Genomic DNA, 21,417 nt, shown 5'->3' on the forward strand with positions numbered 1-21,417 from the left:
ATTTCACCAGCCTTTATCTAACTAAATGACACCCACTGAGCCATCCATACTGCAGTGCTGAGTTTGTGAACCCCCAATATAATTATAGGAATTCCTACCATAAAACTCTTGTTTAATTAAAACGGGTATTCTCCTAGCCAAAAGAGTTTGCATTTTTCAACTCAATGTTTTCTAAGATGCAATGGTACGGTGTATGTGAAATACAGTAATAAGTGAACTGTTACGTCCCAGTGTGTGTTCTGTGTGTGTTTTTTCTGTGTTCCACACTGCTGACCCTTGATTGTTCTCCGTTCCCCATTGGCCCACCATCACTCCACTGTTTCAGTATGATGTCATCATTAATTAGCTCTCAGCCAATCAGAACACATCTTATTCAGCATATAACATGGAGGTTTTCAGCAAGGAGAGGCCTTTTGTTTGACTTTGGTCCCGTTTGGTTATTGCTTCGCTTCTGGTTATTGCTTCGGCTTCGTTTGTTGGTTTGTTTTGCTTTGTGTGCGTGTATTTTTGTATAGCTTCGGCTTTGTTGTTTGGTTGGTTTTCTGTTAGTTTCTTTGTACTTTCGTTTGTTTGTGTGTTCATCCTTTTTTTGCCATTACCTTGCCCCAGTGTTACAGTACATTCAACTTTTGTGTTCTTTTGTACCCTGTTGATTACTCTTGTTTTCCCTTATTTGTGTTCCTGGTTCACTTGTGTTTTTGTGTGAACTTTTGTATATAAGGTTAGTTTAGGTTGTTGGGTACACTTACACACTTAGTTTGTATTAGTACACTAGTTTAGTACGGGTGAGTGCCATTTGTCTTGTATGGTTTTGGGTACTCAGTGCAGGTTAGCTAGGGTGTTGAAGACGCCGAAGACCGTGTGTTTCGGATTTTCTTTTGTAGTCAGATTAGCTTTCCCTCATTGTCCTAGCCAGCTCCATTTTGTTTGTTATTTTCTTTCCTTTGGCACCACTCTAGTTCCTTACCCTTGTTATCATGCTTCCTAGTCCCTCACCAAAACCCCCCTGCTTCCAAAAGAATTATCCTAAATGTTACACCCCTTTACCCCTAGACACCTGGGGTCGTAACATGAACCCTTAGTACAATTAGCATGATTAAGGAGATAATTAGAATCAGGTGACTATGTGAATAAAGAAGTAAAGAAGGTCTGGACTATTCGGAACTGATATAAACATCAGAGACTTTGTGAGATTGGTCTTCATCATACATGTTAGTGAAAACATGTTATGTCCAAAGGACATTTCAGAGCACCTCAGAGAAAGAGTACGTAATGCTCATTAGTCTGGAGAGGGTTGACAAATCTATTCTAAACACTTAGTGCTCCATCCATCAACAGTCATGAAGATAATCTATAAAATGAAAATATTCAAGACCACAGTGACTCTACCACGGGCCACTTGCCCATCTAAGATCTTCCCATCCTGAAAGAAATCATCCTGGATGAAAAAATCATCCAGAAAGTCACAAAGAACCTCAGAGTAATATTTAACGATCTGCAGGTCTCTCTTGCAGCACCTAATGTCCATGTTCATGTGTCAGCCATCAGGAAAAGCTGAAGGGGAATGTTTTTTTTTATGGGAAGACAGCCAGGAAGTTACTTTTATGCTCTAAAAAGAACTTTGCCACCCATCTCAAGTTTACCAAAAAACAACTAAATGATCCATAAGAAGAATTCTGTCTAGAATCAAATTTTTAACTTTCTGGCCACAATGAGAAGCATTTTGTGTGGAGAAAATCAAACACAGCCTTCCAGCAGAAGAACTTAATCCCAACCGTAAAGAGTGGTAGTACTGTAGGTGTATCATGGTTTGGGGCTATTTTTGTGAGGCACGATAATATTTTGCAGTTTATAATTATAATTTTTTGCTCTCTGTGAGGCAGTGGGCCTCAAAACCCTAATCATGGAGTTTCTGGCACCAGTGCTCTGCTCTCTGAACTACAACACTTCACTTGCCTCACAAGTTTCCCTGTGACTTTTCTGTACCACATTGCTTCAGTAATTATCACCCACACCTGCATCCGATTATCATTAAGACTACTTCAGTATTTAAACCACCGCTTAGGCTTGAGGCTGGCTTCAGTCTTTGCATGCATGCAGTTTTGTGTGTTGTTAATAACTCTGGTTCTGACCCTTGCTTGCTTTTTTACTTTTGCTTTGTCCCTCTCTTGCTCTAAACTTTGACCTTTAATTACAGTTTTGACCCTAGCCTGGGTTTTTACTTTGTTTCCACTTAGTGTTTGTTCTTTTTTACCTTTGTGTTAAAACTTACCGTTTACTTTCAACCTCAGAAGCTTACTAATCTTGCCTTAGAATCCCTTCACAATCACTACAATTTTGCTGCCTCAAGAACCAGATGGTTTGTTATCATTGACGGAATCATGAATTTGATGTTTTAACAGCAGGTTCTGGAGGTAAATGTCCATGCTGATCCAATCATCAGCTGAAGCTGAGCCAATACGGGGTCATGCAGCAAGACAATGATTATAAACAAACAAACAAATCTACAACAATGGATGAAGACATAAATACTGTACAGTACACATTATACCACGTTTAATAGCAAAGTACACTAGCTCACTTTCAGCTTTTATGTTCATAATGGGTAAATGTGCTATCCTAACAGCAGTAATGGGGAATGTTAGTTTTAAGAAGTATTCCAATACAGGTATTTGTGTTAAATTAACAAGACATTTGGTGAAAATAATTTTAAAAATCATTAGTTATAGTGATCAAAATAGTGTAAATGTAGATATTACCTCCTAAAAGGTATTTCTGATGACTTCTTATTGATTAAATAACACATCTGAAAATCACACTTGCACTTGTAATGGATTCATTTTTTTTACTGAACTTTTTAAATCATTGTCCACAATGATTAAAAGAAGCTGGAGCATTTGCTGTGAAATAAAAAGTCTACCTGTGAGGGAAAATCTCAAAAGAATTATTTCCATCAATGTTTAAAATTGTAGACTCAGTCATTAATGAAACATACAGTATACAGTACAAAAGAATGTGATCAAATAAAAATTATTACAGCACTTGGGATTTCTCCACCTTAAATAAATCAAACTATGTAACCCAAAAAAAAACAAAGTTCAATTTTTTGTTTGTTTGTTTGTTTGTTTTCCTACTAGCTTGGACTATTTTTACACATGACATGATTACTGTGGCCTCTAACGTGCTCTTAGGGGCGTAGCGTCCTAGGGGATGAAGTCTAGCAAGATCATGCCTTTAATCACCAGTAATTGAAAGATGGGGCTTTAACACATTTGCCCTTGCCTGTCTGGGAAACTCTGCTCTGTGAACCGTGCAGTTATTCTACACTGGGCTGAGGGCTACAAACCTCTAAATCAGACTGGCTTTTTAAAGGAGGCACAATCTGGTCTGAAGTAGTGGGTGGGGAGCTGGACTGTGCACAATCGCTACGTTTCCATGCAAACACCATAGGCGGTTATGGGGGAGGATGTTAAAAACCAGGCAACACCCATCTGTAAAGCTTTGTTGTGTGACACACATGCAGCCCACCCTAGCATTCCGACTCCTATTTCTGGCTCTGAATACAATTGCAGGTTGCAAGTAGAAATCAGCCGGGGTCAAGCTCAACTAAGGATAAGTGGAAAAAAAGGAAGGATTTCTTTTCATGCTCATATATAAATGTAAAAGCTAGGCAACTAAGAGAGTGTGTGTATAGACATGCTAATTATACGTTCACTGGCCTATGGCTCGATGGTATATCATAGAAAAAACAGCCAGTGCTCAATGCCATCGACAGCCTCTCACACTCCATCCAAAACTCTTCACAAAAGGCAGCAGGAGCACAGTTACAAAGCAATGTTCACTCGTGTTTACAGACATTTCAAAGAATTAACATGACCCTTCATTCTAACTATGCTAAAACAAAGCTGTTGTAAGCAAAAACGTGCAAGCCCTTGGCCAATCATGTGGCCATCATACTTTTCTCACAAACCCATAACTCTTTCATGTGACTTTGTAACGTTAAAATTCAAATTCACTTCTTTGTTGGTTTCCCTTTTAGCAGTTTCTTCTTTAATATTCATTATGAGTCAGAATCTACATGTCCATTCAATTAAAATGGATTTTGTAAAAATTCAGAACTAAAGGTACATAAGGGATCACACTGGTTGTATAATTCTGTCTCTGTTGCCTATTGTGCGACCCCCCCGGGACTACGTTGCGACCCCCAAGGGGGCTGTGAACCCCAGGTTAAGAACCCCTTTTTGGGCCGGTGTGGTGGCTCTGTGGCTAAGGATCTGCGCCTGTAGTTGGAAGGTTGCTGGTTAGTATCCTGTGGCCGGCAGAGGAATCCTACTCCATTGGACCCCTAAGCAAGGCCCTTAACCCAAATTGCTCCAGGGGCACTGTATAAATGGCTGACCCTGCACTCTGACCCCAAGCTTCTCTCCCCGTCTGTGTGTCTCATGGAGAGCAAGTTGAGGTATGCAAAAAGACAAATTCCTAATACAAGAAATTGTATATGGCCAATAAAGTGATCTTAAAGAAATGTATCCCTGTTCACCTTCCAAGTGTGTTTAAGTCTTTAAGCCTTGTCTTTCAGCAGTACTTAATGGCAGGAAAAATTAAACAAACCTTTCTAGTTTTGTAATGCAGGAATGTGTTTATGGGATTCAAACATTGGGAAGGAGACCAAAGTTTACAGAGTCCTTTGCAGAAAATGGCTTTTGTTTCTCCCTCAGATAACATTTTTTTAGTCTAGGAAGTGTTTCCTTCTTGTAGACATTTTATGTCTCTTTTTCAACATTCATATACTGTAAGACTAGAAATGTTAGTTTATAACTTCAGACATGGGCAGCCTAGTCTTTGTTTTAATGTGAGCTTTTGCAACTGGGAAGATGGAAGGTGGCTAAAGTATCATGTTTTACAACAGGTCATATCACAGCACATGTTGGGTTTATTCTCATACATATTACTGATCTAAATCTTGAGCTACAGTAGCTGTCAGGATTCCTAGCTGAGCAACTGTGGAGGCTGCACAGATGTATAGTCAGCCAGAGCCAGAAACATCTGCTCCTGTGCCACACCTGGTGTCTGTGATACCTTACCTCAGCTATTCAAGCTCTGGGCATACTGTACTGTATGTAGTGAAAAAGACGACCAGACAGTGAACTTTATGTTGTCTTTTCTTTCTTGTACAAATATAAGAGTCATAGCACTGAGCTGTGGCAATTGACAAGTGGAGATTCCTAACTGCACAGAACATTTGATCAGGCAGTTTTCGTATCAAAAAGGCAATTTAGCTAATTTTATTGGATAAAGTTGTATAAAGCCAAAACAAATTTTGTATCTTTATTGTAAAACTTCCAGGATATTGATGTGTATTAAGACCAGTTTCATTCCTTCTTAAGCATGCTGTTTCTGTGGGTTTTCATTAGGTGGTCTGGTTTTGTACTTATTGTTTTTCACTGGTTATTCTGAAGCATTCTATTCATGTGTATCAAAGATTGAGGCCTCATCTAGTGTGTTTAGTTGTTGGTTGTTGGCAACTTCTTGTCAGTTGTATCAACTTCAACAAGGTGGGCAGCTAGTTCTATTTTGGCAGACATGTCCTCAACAGTGCACACATAACACATGGGTGATGAAAAAAACAGCCAAATAAGAGCATATTTAAACACTTAAAAACTTGATTTTAGTAAGCATTGAAGAGAAATGTACCAACGGTCTGGGAACACGGTTGTGATTACTGTCAAAGTGGAAAAGTATTAGCACCCTTCATTTGAATTCAGAACTTTTTAGTTTGACTACACCCTGTTGAAACAAAAGAGCAGAATAAATTGTATACTTTTTCTTTAACGGGATCCACCGCTTTCTGAGCTTTCTTCTTCTTGACCATTGCTAATTTTGTATTGGATCCCGTTTAGTATTTCCCTGTTCCAACAGTAACCCCTTCTTTTTGCTCTGTGTCTAACCTAGTGCCTTTTAATCTATTCATTCTTATTATAGTGTTATGTACTTTTGTTAGTGCTCCAACTCATTTCTATGTCAGGTATTCTGTTTTCTATTAATTAATTTAATTTGCCCGCAATTTTAATATCTTTCCTTGCAAGTCGCAAAGGCATTTTATTCTTAGAATTCATTTCCCAGACACATACCGCCTGCTGGTGGGTTTTTCTTTGTTTTTCCATAATTAATTAAAAAGAGTTAGTGGCAGAGTGGCACAGCAGTACTGCTGGTCTGGGATCCTGAGTTCTATTCTCAAACCAAGATTTTGTTTGTGTGGAGTTTGAACGTTCTGTATATGTTTGTGTGGGTTTTCACCAGGAACTCCAATTTCTTCCCAAAGACATACTGGCTAGGTTTGATTGGCTATTCTTAATTGTCCGTCTATTTTGGACTATGATGCACTAGCTTCCCATCCAGGGTCAGACCAGTTATGCTTCTTAGTTCCACCTTGCATCCTCTGCATCCTGAATGGCCTCTTTCAAGTGGCTAGTGTGTTAGTTTGGTGCTATATATGCATAAATTAAAATGATTTAATTTGATTTATGTAGTATGGCCACACTTACACTTTTCCAATATTTGAATACATCAATGTGATATTATTTTATAATTAGTATATGATAATTAATAATCATATTATTGAAAAAGACTATTCGTATTATTAGTACACAAGTGTCATTGTGTAAACATATTTTAGAAAAATATTAAAACATACTGTACATCACATAAATATTTTACTATTATTATGATTATTGATCATGTTTTTAAAATTGATGCCATGTTCTTTAACTGCATTTATGTTTACAGTTCTACCAGAGTTTCCAGGCAGTTTCCACTTTAATATAACACGCCTCAGTTTACTATGTATAAAGGCATATGTTGTCTAACAATACCTTGGAGGAGGGTGAATGGAAGTAATATGTATATAATGTACACAGTTTACAAGTTTCACTTTACTTCTTCGATTTTAAATACTTCTGTATTTTGTACAATGTTTGGATTAATATATGCAAATATAATCAACCCCTCTTTCTTTACAACTACAAAAGATATCTTAGAATGAACATCTTTCCTGGATATACTGTATCACCATTTTACAAACTGTGATTAAATGTTTGAAATGAATGTTTGAAAACCCCTGTTTTAAAGAACAGACTATGTACTACATTAGTTTAATATTATAGGTGTATATTTAATTAGGTATACATATGGCTTGCATTGTATTGAACAAGCTAACTGAAATGTTATAAAACTTGTGTGTCAAACTGTGCAAAAAATCTCTATTAATGCAAAAAAAGGAAAGAAGTTGATCATTGACAAAACAAACATGGTATGCTCCTCAGTTCATGTTTATCATGATTCGTTTATACTAATTTCACTTGCATTAGGTTCCCAGACAGTAGCTGACAGTAGCATGTGGCTACCGCAAGAGAAAACTGACTTATTTTAGCAGTTAATTCCCCACCTACTCAGTACTTTCCCACTGATACCTCAGACAATGTAGTTGGGTGGAGATCTTTATAAAATCACGTTAAACACTTCTTTATGAAGCCACATGTAAAACTGACCAGAGGTGAGAAACCAAGAAACCTGTTACTTACTGTATTTCCAATGGATGATTAATACAGAAGCAATACAGAACCTGTTCTGTTTGCTGTACAGAACAACAGATCAGTGGATGATGGTGTCTCCCTGGCTCTGCATACAGCCTTGGAACACCTGGACACTAAGAACTCGTATGTGAGAATGCTGTTTGTGGACTACAGTTCAGCATTCAATTCCATCATACCCAGTCAACTGGTGACAAAGCTCAGGGGATTAGGTCTGTGCAACTCTGTCTGCAACTGGCTGCTGGACTTTCTTATCGAGAGACCACAGGTGGTGCGGATAGGCAATAAAACATCAACACCACTCACCCTGAGCACTGGAACCCCACAAGGCTGCTGTCTGAGTCCAAGGTTGTACTCCCTATTTACTCACGACTGCACAGCAAGACACAGCAACAACCGCATCATCGAGTTTGCCGATGACACCACTATAATAGGACTGATCAGTGATGATGACGAGTCCACTTACAGGGATGAAGTTGTACAGCTGCTTAGGTGGTGTCATAGCAATAACCTGGACTTGAACATAAAGAAAACGAAAGAGCTAATAGTGGACTTTCGGAGACACAGGCCACACACTCACAGCCCACTCAGTATTGATGGAACGGAAGTGGAAACAGTCACCAGCTTTAGGTTTTTGGGAATTCACATCTCTAAAGATCTAACCTGGACTGTGAACACTGACTCTATCATGAAGAAGGCTCAGCAGCGCCTTTATTTCTTGAGGTGCCTCAAGCGATGGGGGATGCCAATACATGTGTTGGTGAACTTCTACCGCTGCACTATCGAGAGCGTCCTCACCAACGGGATCACCGTGTGGTATGGCAACACCTCTTCGCGAGAAAGAAAGGCACTGCAGAGAATGGTCAATATGGCCCAGAAGATCATCGGCTGAGGTCTCACCGAGATTAAACAGCTCTATGAGGACCGCTGCCGTGGTAGAATTCTGGCCATCACAGAGGACAGTCACCACCCAGGGCATGAGCTCTTCACCCCACTGCCCTCAGGCAAGAGATATAAGAGCATACGGACACTTACCACTAGATTCTTCAATAGCTTCTATCCACAAGCAGTGAGACTGGCGAACACATTTAGCCATCCCCCTCGGACCACACCTACACCATCACCATCTACCTCATTGTAATTTATTTATTGTACGTTTCCAGTCATTGTTTACACGTCTGTATTGTTTACATTCAAACTGTCTGCATGTTTACTTGCACATTGTCTATTGTTTGTTTGTACATTGTCTTGATGCACTGTTTGCACTTTGTTTTGTTTCTTACATTTGTTTTACAATCGAGAGACTTTCTGTAAGTAAGAATTCCATTGTACCAGTACCGGTTACATATGGCAATAAAGTTCAAGTTCAAGTATATTTTTTACACAGGACAATGACAATCTATAATGGTACACAAGCATTTTAGACTTTCCATACATTCTATAGACCTATTCTATAGAAAATAAAATATCACATAAAATGTTTGACACTCTGCTTTTAGCTTTTTAGCTTTACCGGAACTGTGAGCTTAATTCCATTTCCTATTGAAAAAAATAAAAGACTTTGTTATTTAATTCAACTAAAATAAAAAATATGTTTTTTTAAGTAGGACATTAAATAAGGAGTTTACAACTCTATTCCTGGAAGGCCACATTGTCTGCAGGCTTCCATTCCAATTGAGAAATTAAGAAATTGTTCTATTTATTGGTTTTAACTGATCCAGTTTAATACACTTTCCTAGTTCTTTCGCAGCGGTAAACCTGGTAGATTCCAGCCATCCAGGATAGGAATTGTATAGCCTTGTATTAAAGAAATGTTTTGTTCTTGGCTTACCATTAATATTTATAGTTGATTCCTGGCAGAAAAATGGTTGGTCTTCCCTCTGCAGTCATGATAAATTCATCTTACATCGTTATCATATGTCTGGGGTGAAACAAGAATTATAGTCATTTATAAACAAAGTGTTTTCTATGCAACCCGCTACATCCTTCATTAACTCCAGGGCTTACAAAACAAGAGTTTTTTTTAGTTACTGTATGTATAAATTTACTTTAATGTTGACGATGCATATAGCTTTAAGTGAATGTCATAGAGGCCAAATCTGTCAAATGAAGCTACTGTTATCAGTCTCAAAGCATCTGTCACGCAACCTTAAAAAACCGGAGGATGTGAAAGATATGCATTTGCAAAGTGCAAACAAAGTTTTAAATTCACAAAATATCCTAACTTTGGCCCAGACTGCAACACAGAACACAGATCTTCACCCACACGTTAGAACACTCTTTAAATTGTTCAGGTGGTAGCAAGCACTATATTGCACTGTGGACTTCATATCACTCTAAAGCATGATTAAAAGAAATAATGATCTGAGCAAAATGTATGAGTTTCTGTAAAGTTTTAAATACAAAAATAACAGAAATAATGCCTACATACAGAATTACTGTAAACAAGAATGGTCAGAGTCCCTTAATATACCGTACCTTCTAAAGTATTTGATTAGCGCAGCTCTCAGACAAATCCTTCAGGACATAATGAAATATATGTTTAGAAATGTGCCTTCAGGAGTGAAAACCAATTAATTTACCATATATATTATATTATATCCTGTATATAATGATGATTACAGTGAATACTTTAACCAAGCCTCAACCAAAAAGAGGGCAACGAAAGGGGATATTATACTGTACCCACTAAGATATGAAAGTGAAGGTTTAATTAAACATTAGCCAGCAACCATACGTCTTGGATCCCTGTGGGAAGTTCTTTGGCCTGAAATGCACAGAGCATATCCAGAAAGACTTGTTTTATGTTGTTTTGGAGACACACACACACAATTCTAAATATATCCCATCAGTGCCAAAATATGCAGGAAATGCTCTCAGACCTCTGGCCTTTGATGCTGTGCTGCAATGCTGTTAATGGGCTGAAGCCATCCTCCCTTATTTTGGTAGGATGTCTTTTCTGTCTCGTCTGACCTGATGTGGCTGCAGAGATCTAACAGGGCTATCATAATTAAAAGGCAGCAAGTTTGCTTTTCAGAGATCACTACAATGATTTTCTCTTGTGGAGGAAATATTTGCAGCATTTGTTAAGCAATTGTTAGATTTTGATTAACTGTAAAAAAATAGATCTTGGACCCATATATGCAGTAAGCAGTCTTGTTTTTCTTTCTTCCTCACATGTACTATACCTTAAAACTGCAGCTCACTGTTCAAATCTGCCAAGGAATGCTTTTAGCTAAACCTGTGTTTTGAAGGGATTGAATGTCCTTTTTCGCCAACAAGTTTATCAACTATTTAGAATGATGACTTCAACCAAAAAAGAAGAGGAGAGAGAACACAAGAGAATTTTAACCAGACCTTATGGTCCTCTTTATGAGAAAACTGCACGTCGTGTTAAGCTACTTTAATTGCAACATCATTAACAGTTTGCCCAGAGGAAAATATGGGACTTTTTTTGATTACTTACTCAAGGAAAATGTTTTCATTATTATCTTCTATCTGTCTTTGACATAAACAAAGTGGAAACCAAAGCATGTGGCAATGGATTGCAAAGGAGTTTCAAGTTTAGTGAAAGACGAGTAAAATTAGCAGTTTTGAACTCAAGCACCATGTCCATTTTCCCTCCTACTCATGGTTTAGTTCCTCACGAAAAAAGATCTGAGCCGACTAATTCTGAGAGCCACTGACCAATCATGAATCATCCTCCCTCTCGTGAAGATCGTAGGGGAAACAACTGACCCACAAAACCTTTTAATTACCATTTTGGAACACGGCAAATGTATTATTTCAAACTCTTTCACTCTTTATAAGGGTATTTCCATAACATTTATCAAAATGACCATGATAGCTGTGGTTCCTCTAAAGCTCTCTTTCACAGATAATCAAAACTTATGAAACTCCACATTACGAACCAACTTCAAAGAGCTAGGCTATAGGAGAGCGCGTCTCAGTGCTCAGTGGACGGGTTGGGATGGGAAGAAGAAGGCTGATTAAGCAGTCCCACTGATGACAAATAACAATGACAGACCTCTTACTTCTGGGGCACATAAAGGAGTCATCCATAAGCTACATTTGTTTTCCATTCTGACTTATTAATTCATAATATATGTGTAGGAATAAGTAGAAATTAATTCTACATGGAAAGGTAAGAAGAAAAGGAATGTTTCGACCACGGGACCCTAGAAAAAAAGGGATCAACCTTTACCTGTTCCTCACTTTAACATATTCATAATAACTGTCATAATATATCATAACATAATGCAACATAATAGTGTATATGTGTTACTAGCATTCAGGTGAAGCAGGTATCTTCACCAGCTCCTTTTCTTGGAATGGCAGGTTATAATGGCTAAAACCAATACAGCAGAAGAAAGCAACAGAAAACATAACAAAAGGAAATGCACCATCTACACCGGGAAGGGACAGAACAAGACACAGTGTTCAAACTTAAAAGCAACTGCATCACACAGGCTTTGATAATTCATATTCTGATTTGTTTATGCTTCTTTTTCTGAAACTGTTTTGATCAAAGTCAGGAGAAATGGAAAGAAGCAGTTCATTCTTGATGAAGAGACAGTCATAGTGAAAAGCCTCAAGTCCACCCTAACTTTTTTTATTACACATTTATTCACCTACCTTAATTTCTACATTTGGAAGTTTGTAAAAAAAAACATATATATTTCAACATATTAAGTTAATGTTAGAATTACACTCAAACCTGGACTGTGTGACCGTCGCGGTTCCGCGCAGGCTCATGCCCTCGCCGCTCCACCCCGCCAGTTTGTCCCGCAGCACCTGGGCATGAACCCGGGTCTCCGGCGTAACGCAACAAGGAACCAGCCGAATGAGCTAAAGGAGACCTCCCTCAGCCCAGGCGGCCGTGGTCCCTGCTACGCGCAGGGAGGGCGATGACGTCACCGTGCCCAAACTCTGCACTCTAAAAAACTGTATTTTCTAAAGCTTACTGTGCTTTAGAAAGGTCAAAAGTTTCATACAATCTTGTAACATCAAGATGAGAGGCATTTTTCTTTTTGTAATAGCTCTCACTGCAGTACTCTGGTCTTGGTCATCAAGGCAAAGAGTTCCAGCCCAACTACCATACTACAAGGCACAGTATATACTGAACAGCCAGTCACTGGAGAAATTGTCACTGGCTGGAGAACCCAGGTCATATTTTCTAGGTATACAACTCACAGCTAACTGTCTCATTGGATTGTTATGCTAAAGACGAACTGCAGTCCCAATTTCTCAGACTGGTTACTAAATCTTGATAACAAAATAAATTAATTGATGATACAGAAAAATTGTACAGAATTTGAATTAAGCAAAAAATCATGAACATTGGGAAAGTACAGTAAGTCACCATGTTGTTGCAAACCTCTGGTGACTCTCTGGGCAAGAGTCAGAGTTCCCACGAATTGAGACGTGAAGTGGCCCTTCTTGCTAACTAGTCCCTGTAATGACTAATGTAACGTGATGTACAAGTGAATAGGTACAGGGTGAACAGCAGACATTTCAACATCGAAATTTTCCAACGTGAGTTGTGCAGAGTTCACAAGTAGTACTTGTTGGCAAAACTGTCGAGAGCAATATTTCTATTAGATTAAAAGCCTGCTTGTTCACAATGTAATAGTGTCACGGATGCCGGAAACGCCAGCTGTGGAATGAACAGAAGAACAGAGAGACCCTATGCGTAGCGGCAAAAAAGGGACAAACACAGAGGTTTGCTCTGGGCTCAGGGGTCAGGTGATGTTGGGGATGAGGCCTATGCCCTCAGGACATGGACGTAGGGTGACCTGGTGCTAGGCGGGCCTCGCAACATCCGTACACTAATGCTGAGCCAGGAACACTGGAGACACAGGGACTAAATAGGAAACGGAAACCAGACACACCAGAAGTACATGAATAATCACACAGAACTAGGAACAGGAAAGAAGTGAAGCACCCTCTAGGGGTTGGATGTCGACCGAGAACATACCACACAAAGAATAAGCTACACAGCACAGCGGAGGGGGAAAACCTCATTTAACTGTCAGGAAACCTCCGGGAGTCCACGGCTGAGAGCTGCCCCCTCCTCCAGGGTTATACAATAAACTTTATCAACATGTGGTAGAGGGAGCCGTAAGTCGTGGACCAAGACAAATAGGGCCTCTTCACATCAAAGGACATTTTCTTACCTCAATCTGAATTGTACAATATGGCACTGCACATACCTGGAAATGTCTATTTTGTGATGTAAATTGGAGGTTTTACAAGTTACTGTGTACATTTTACTTTTATTGTGGTTTGAAATGTACTCATCCATGCTTATTCTTTTCAATACAGAAATGTAAAAATAGCATTGCAGTTCCCTCTTAAATGAGAAAATAACACAAAATGTAAACTGTAAAGTAAACAATGTGTTTTTCTTTATTTTTACTCCATATCTTGTTACATTGTCTGTTCACATTGTAGGATCTTATGCACTGATAAGATGGTAGTATTGTTTACTTTAACAAGTAACAACCAAGGATAATGGTGTATGTACTTCTACTTCGATTTTAAAATGCTTTTTTAAATATCTCACTATAGGCATGGCAGCAGGCTTGTTTTGTTAAAATAATCATTTTCTTTGGTATTCATATGCTGTGCATATGAATGGGGATCACTCAGATAAACAGAAAAACTATAAAATAGGTAAAACACAGAAAATTTGAATTCCATCATTATTACTTCTCTGGAGATGATCTGTCAAGATGATAAGCATTTGATTACTTTTCAGACTTTCCTTTTCAAATGAATAAATAACATCTTAACACACATAACAAACTAGGAGATACTGAGGTAATGTCTCTGTTTTAGTGAAGTGATTCCAGATGGCATTGCCCACTCACAGGAGGTCATTTTTACTTGATGTTTCCATCATGAAACTGACATGTTTTATTTTATACATTACACCCTTGTTGACAGTCAGATTCCAAATGAGAGAACCCAGGTAAAAATGTCTTAAAAGTTATTTTTGTTAAATGTGATACCACAAAACTCATGATAGTGCAGTGTGTCTTGAGAGTTGGTTCTGAAACACACAACACCACCAATTTATGGAGCAAATTTGTAATAAAGTCTATGTTTTTAAGGTTTAGTGAATTTAAAAACCTGCTTTACTGTTCACTGCTCTAACTAGTAAAAGCAACTTGTTAGAAGCTTTTTCAAAGCTAATGTTTTTTCGCCTGTGCCCCAAAATAAAACTAAAAGCACACCCTTCCAAATGTATCTTATATTTAAAGTATTACAATCATGTACTGAGATTTGGCAGCTCTGGTGAATAAAGCTTTGAAAACCATTCTGTAAATATTAAATTCTGAGGCCGAGGACCAAAGATGAAAGCCGTAATGAAATGTCCAGACATCCCGTGAGCCAAATACCTAATAAAGTTTTACTATCCGGAAGAACAGCACACTCAAAACTATGTAAATGTGCACATACTGGGGAACAGTCATTCCTCTCCTTCCAACACAAGCGTATACATACAAATCTCCAGTTCTGTGGTAAAATTAGATTATGTGTGTCAAAAAAGATAGAGCAGATATAAAGCACTTTTAAAGTTACTATATTTATTCTACATGGGAAATGGGAAGTACATGTTGAAGGAGAAAAAAAAACACAAGACAATAAACGGTAATTAAATGAATCAGTGTTTCCATCATTTAAATTGACATCAGCATGGACAGACCCCCACCCCCCCACCCCCACCCTTTCCCTTTCTCACACCTGACACTTTCCCCATCCTGTCCAATATCCTCTATGAACAAACCAAAGACTTCCTCCTTCAGTTCATCTGTCCTCTTCACACCACTCCCACATCCTCCTTCCAACTCGCCCACCTTCACAACTGGTGCTGAAACACAGCTGAATTGTTTCAATGAGATCCCATGGGACTTCTGGCAGTACATAAAACGACCAGCAGATGGAGTCCCACAGTTTACAGAACTATAACTCAAACCAAAGAGCATATGGTTAAACTATTTGCAAACTTTTTTTTTTTGTTTCTTTGCTAGGGAAAGCTATAGTACATTAACATTTTTATTAATTAATTTAATGTTCACAAAAAGGTAAACAACTCCTTGCAAATAATGTAAGTAATATTCTTCAAATATGAATGACGGCATGAGACTTCTTTGTCTCACACTCCTCAGAGACGAGGTATCCTGTTCTAAGAGCTGTATATTGTGTAAGATAGAGGGTGATTTCTCTCCAGTTATGTCTCAAGCAGTAGAAAGATTCTTGTATGAGACAGGTTTTTCTTGCTAAAAGCCTATAGCTTTCATAATATCCTGGGATTACGAACATTCTTAGCACTTTCAACCCACTTCCAGACGAGTGTAGAAACAAGTTACTATATGACAAAGAAAACGTTTGCTGACACGCTTGAGAAATTCTCATGTTTGTAAACAAAACCCACAAGAGATTGAGAGCTTCTCACGATAGTGCCTTTTTGTCCAAATACTTATTTTCCATTTTGACATACTTCACCCAAGGTTACGTGCTTCACTCAGTGCTGTGAAATTAAACACACTTTCAGACAACACTTCCAGTTTTTTATGCCTAATATTTAAATGTGCACTGCTACAGTACCAGATAAATAGGTTCCAGAAGATGAGAGGCTGCAATATGCATAATATGCAAGTTTTTCGCCACTCTGTTTTTGTATCCCAAAAAAGCTACCCACAGACCCAGATAAGTCTAGACTTTATAAAAAGTTGAGCCTATGCTTTCAAACGTATTCTAAATATTTAGAAAAAATAATGATGTGTGATTTGTCAGCTAGTTAAATAGATGTTTGTATCTTTAAGGTTGAAGCCTGTTCTTTTTTATTAGGGCCACACAAAAACAAAGAGCAAGGAAACAACTTGACCATGCCTGACATTTCCTAACTGATGTGGTGTTTTATTTTATAACATTTAAAAATCTTCTTGTTAGACAAGCTGATGTCAGAACATTTACATTTAAATTTAGTCTCATTATTGACACTGCTCTTTTTACTTCAATGGGGGTCAAAGCCTGTCTCTCTTGCATAGCTCCCATTTTGAACTGCTGGCATCAGGGTTGACTATCCCAGAAGAACCATCATTTATAACAATAAAAAGTGTGTGCTTGTGACTTTGTACGTACAAAGGTGATGTGTGTATATGTATTTGTTCTGTGTTTGTATCTAAATAGAAAATAGTCAAACTTCACTGAACTGTTTATTTTGGAAACATATTATATGCAGCTGCAGATGAAATTTTTATCTTGCTCTGTGGGACAGGTGGTCCTTTGTGGCAACTAAACAGCACGTTGGAGTGAAACAAACAGTTAACTGAAACAACTTCACGGGGTTCAGTCAAAGAATAGCCCACACATACTCATGTCAGTCGACTGACCACACTCTCTTTCCTTGTTTCCATTCATTCAGTAGTGGGAGCTGGGATGCCACTTCCTATTAAAATGAAAACTTGCCTTTTCTGTCCTCCAAATGTGATGAATGGACTGCTTTTATAGAAGACCATTCATTTCCTCCATTTTCAATATTTTTTGCAGATACAGTCAAAGCCTTTCCTTTATAAATATGCTGTACACATAATCTAAGATCCCATTAACTGGGTGTGTATATGTGTATTCTGGTCAATAAACCTCTCTCTCAAGAAATATATAATTTCATACAAAAAAACTTGTTCAGTAATAATACTGGTAATATCCATCTACTTGTATTATCAGAAAGCCACGTACAGTAGTCCCGGTAAGGATAGAAAATGGCGTAAGACAGGACCTCTGGCCATCACACACAGAAAATTCAGAGACACCAGTTAACCTTGCCGGCATGTGCTTGGAATGTGGGAGGAAACTGGATCACCTGGTAAAAACTCATACAAATAATCAGAGCCAAATGCTGTGAGGAAACGTTGCTAAACACCACGCTTCTGTGCTGCTCATACTGATGATACTAAATTTGTATTCCTCTCACAGGACAATTATTTAGCTGCACTTAGAAACACTGCGTGTTTCTGTCCTCGTCTGAAATACAATTATGTTTATAGAAAAGGATCTGTACATCCATCCATTTTCTAAGTGCTTTATCTAATACAGGGTGCAATACAGGATATGCCCTGGTTGGAATGCCAGCCCATCGCAGGTCACACACCAGGGCCAAATTGTCCCTAGACTCAATTAACCTACCGGCATGTTTTTGGACGGTTGGAGGTAACCCATGCAAATACGGGGACAACATACAAACTCCACACAGATAGCAACCCAGGGTCAGGTTTTAACCCTGAGCACCTACACTGCAAAACAGCAACACAAAGCACTGTGCCACTATGCCACCCCCCAGAAAAACATACAGTATGCTGCCTTAATTATTACGTTTAGAAATGTTGTTTCCGTAACACAACTTTTCTTATTATTTCTTCTACTACCTCAGCTTTTCATGATAATAATTACTGCTTTGACACGAGAAGGCTGTTTTAAAAAGCTGTGCCATAATGGTGCTTTGACAAGTGCACAATATTTGGTATTTCTCTTGTTAAAGGCCATAGGACTATATGCAGTCATAAGCTTTCCTTTTTTTTTGTTGTACCACTCATCGGTATTAATTAAATGAATAATTATTTGGCTAAGAATTAGAGCACCTGTAATTTAAGATCACAATTGGATCTAATTTGGAAATGCCTTGTGTAGCTTGAGCCTTCCTGAACTTTTCAGAATAGAAAGATTTACGGTGCTAAGCAAAATTAAATGAACAGATATAATAAACGACACACACAACTGTTCCAGAAGTCTCAGACAAACAGAGGATGTATCAGGCTATTGTAAATTTCTTATATATATATAACTTCATTGTCTTTATATTTACAACAAAAACAATGAATCTCAGATAACTTACAGCCGTAGATCATGATGATGACAATAATCTTGGAAACGTTCTCATTTCTTTAAATCTACAATCCTATTTTCTGAAGCAATTGGCCATTTTTATTTTGTACAGTCGAGTTCAGATAATTCGTGATTGTTTCACTTTTTCATACAATAAATACAAAAGCAGGTGTCATTTTGAACACGACATAAAAAATCAGTAAAAAGTTCCTAACCCTCTGTTTGGTCATCTTAAAGCCATTTATCTCACCCTCAATGTCTCGCAACGTAGAAGCGGTCCGTACAACCGGGCGAGCTAGCTGGAGCCACCTCTGCGTTGCCTGCCCTTGGCACACTCCCACACACCTCCAGAGAATCTCAAACCATTTCACATCAAATAAAAATGCTATTCAGAATTACTAAATGCATTAATTAAATGCTGTGTTTTAATAGCAGCTGTTCTTTAAAACTGACGGTAACGAACACTTCGAACGTCTAGCTTTCTTGTATACATCAATTAATCGTTATGCCGTCAGGTACTACTAGTGACTGTAGTTTAAAGATTATTACTCAAGAAACTTTTTAACAAACCCAGTTCAGTCGATCAGCTCTCACACATTCCCTGCTGTTTCCTTGATCACAAGACAGTGGTGCTTGTCTTTTTAATTATTGCTACCACTTAGAGCAAATACTGCTATCTGCTACTGCCAGTCTGGAAACAAATCTCTACTGAAGTCAGTTCGCGCACATGTCGGATAGAGGACAGAGAATTCCGCGGTACCGTACCTGGCTGTTCTGTCGCTAACGCTGCCCATCACGCAATCCAGTCCAGGCACCATCTAATTGATGCTTAGTTGCTAAAGCTTTCTGTTATGCTAAAACAGTGAAGACCAACGACAGGCGCCGGATGTGTTCACCCTCCCTCCTTGCCTTAACATTATTTTAATATGTATTTATAATACCCAGTACATAGTTGCTAGAGGAGGACATCACCCACGCTCAACATTCAGTGCGTGGAAAATTCTCATTACATGTTGAAAGCTGGACTACTCACTCCTCCGCCGTCATTTGCAATATCAGCATTGGAGGATTCAAAGACTTTGTGAATTTTAACAGTACTTGCATTCCAAAAAGGCCAAACAGGTAGCAATAAAGTATCCTATACTGTGTGTCACTTTAAAAGGTAAGAAAAGTGTTTTTTTAAAGAGGGTGTAAGAATTGAAGACTTTGTTGCTACTAAAAAGACAATTATGTTTTCGGTCATATCTCCTGTCCGGTATGTTCAGAAAACACTCTTATTATTAAAATATTTAATTTAAGACGAACACCTGACAAAAAAAAACAGAAGTTACAGTTGAGACTTCTCTATCAGGTGTTCGTGCACAGGCGATGTACTACGCCCCTTTCGAGTTAAGACCAGCGGTAATAGCGAATAGTAAAAGGTAGTGGGGGCAGGAATACTGAACTGTAGCCAATCATCGTTTCTTTACAATCACTCTCACAGCAGCATTTCGGCCAAGTGAGTAAATGGATAACAGAACATTTGAAAAATTTATTTATTTAACCATTTCAATAACTAATCTTTATAGATAACAGTTTTTGCCGTTTGAGGTACAGTATACGTACGTTAATTTGTTAGGTGTGAATAATTTGAACAGAAAACAAATCACCAATTAAGGTCATACAATTGGACTTTTTAAAGCTCTTTAAAATCTCGCCATAGGTGGAGTTTTTAAAACTTACTGAAAAGCCAGGTACTGTAATAATTTGAATATTTTAGATTTCAGTAGGACAATGTCTTTATTTCAAGTCCGGTGGACGAGTTACAAAATATGGAGGGATGAAACATTTGTCATCTATAAATGTTTAATAGGAATCCCAACGCATGCACACACATTAAAACATAATATGTCTCCTCAACCTATACATTTATGTTTGTGTCTCACCCTTATAACAAATAACCATTAAATGCAATCAGTCTATAGTTTATATATAAGCATTAGACTGATTACATTTAATATATTGCTTATATATATTGCTTATATCTTTATTTGAGATCAAGATTATGTGACTTCAAAGTGTCAAGTAAACACATATTTGAGGTGTCTCGACATCTGACTGGAGACTTGTAGTATTTACAAAATAATGTTAGAAACCATTTTACAGTCTTACAATGATCTGAAATACAAAATGTTACCTGTAAATATTCCAACAACACATATTACACACAACAATAAACATGATACATTTACAGAGTCATGCAATATGTAATCCATTTTCAAACTTCTTCCTAGATGATGTTGAATTCCAGCTATGACACTGCCCAGAAGGAATATAGTCTGCAAAGCTAATGGAAGAGGATAATAAGTAATTATTCTACCACACTTTTTTTAAGGTTTTGAATTAGTTAATCCCACTATTGCAAAAAGAAAACCCTAATCGAGACATGAGCTGAGACGTGTCATCCCTTCACATCTATTTCATAAAGTCTGTTGCTAACTCCACTGGCCTTCTGAAAGTTACAGTGGGCACGGCAGGCTTCTGTGGTTGGTATTAGGGTTGAAAGACAGCCATATTCCACCAGGGAGGCACCTGCAGTTCAGTGGGTGGCCTTTTTTAATGTGGGGCACCAGAGTCAAATGATTCATTTTCTTTAAGTATTAAAAAGGCCTGGACATGTTTAAAAATAAGTCATTCATTAAGCCTGGCCTACATAGATGGATATATCTTTCTAGAATGACCTCAGGACAAAGAGATTCAATAGTTTCTGCCGTGCTTGGATGTACACGTGGAAGAGCCATATGTGAGGGTATTAGGGCGTTTTGTCCCATTTCATTTGGCAAAACAACACTCATTTTAGAGAAAAATCATGGATCAGTGTGGATTTCTCCCTCTCTTTCCTCACTTGGGCAAGTACTTCAGTTAGTTTTATCCCCATCACATTTTAGTATCATTTCCT

At 38.1% G+C, this 21,417-nt stretch overlaps 1 protein-coding gene across 2 annotated transcripts in view; it reads right to left on the reverse strand.

Moving 5' to 3' along the window:
• The window catches only part of LOC102698737 (zinc finger and BTB domain-containing protein 7C), a 110,264-nt gene extending 90,889 nt beyond the window's left edge, over positions 1-19,375 (reverse strand). For both annotated transcript variants that reach the window (XM_006627201.3, XM_015338826.2), the window contains exon 1: positions 19,245-19,375. In XM_006627201.3, the coding sequence (XP_006627264.2) occupies positions 19,245-19,297 (53 nt within the window). In that variant the 5' untranslated portion in view covers positions 19,298-19,375. The remainder of the gene's footprint in view (positions 1-19,244) is intronic.
• Positions 19,376-21,417: the final 2,042 nt, after the last annotated feature.

Source organism: Lepisosteus oculatus, chromosome 3 (genome assembly GCF_040954835.1).
Source record: "Lepisosteus oculatus isolate fLepOcu1 chromosome 3, fLepOcu1.hap2, whole genome shotgun sequence".
Classification (NCBI taxonomy): domain Eukaryota; kingdom Metazoa; phylum Chordata; class Actinopteri; order Semionotiformes; family Lepisosteidae; genus Lepisosteus; species Lepisosteus oculatus.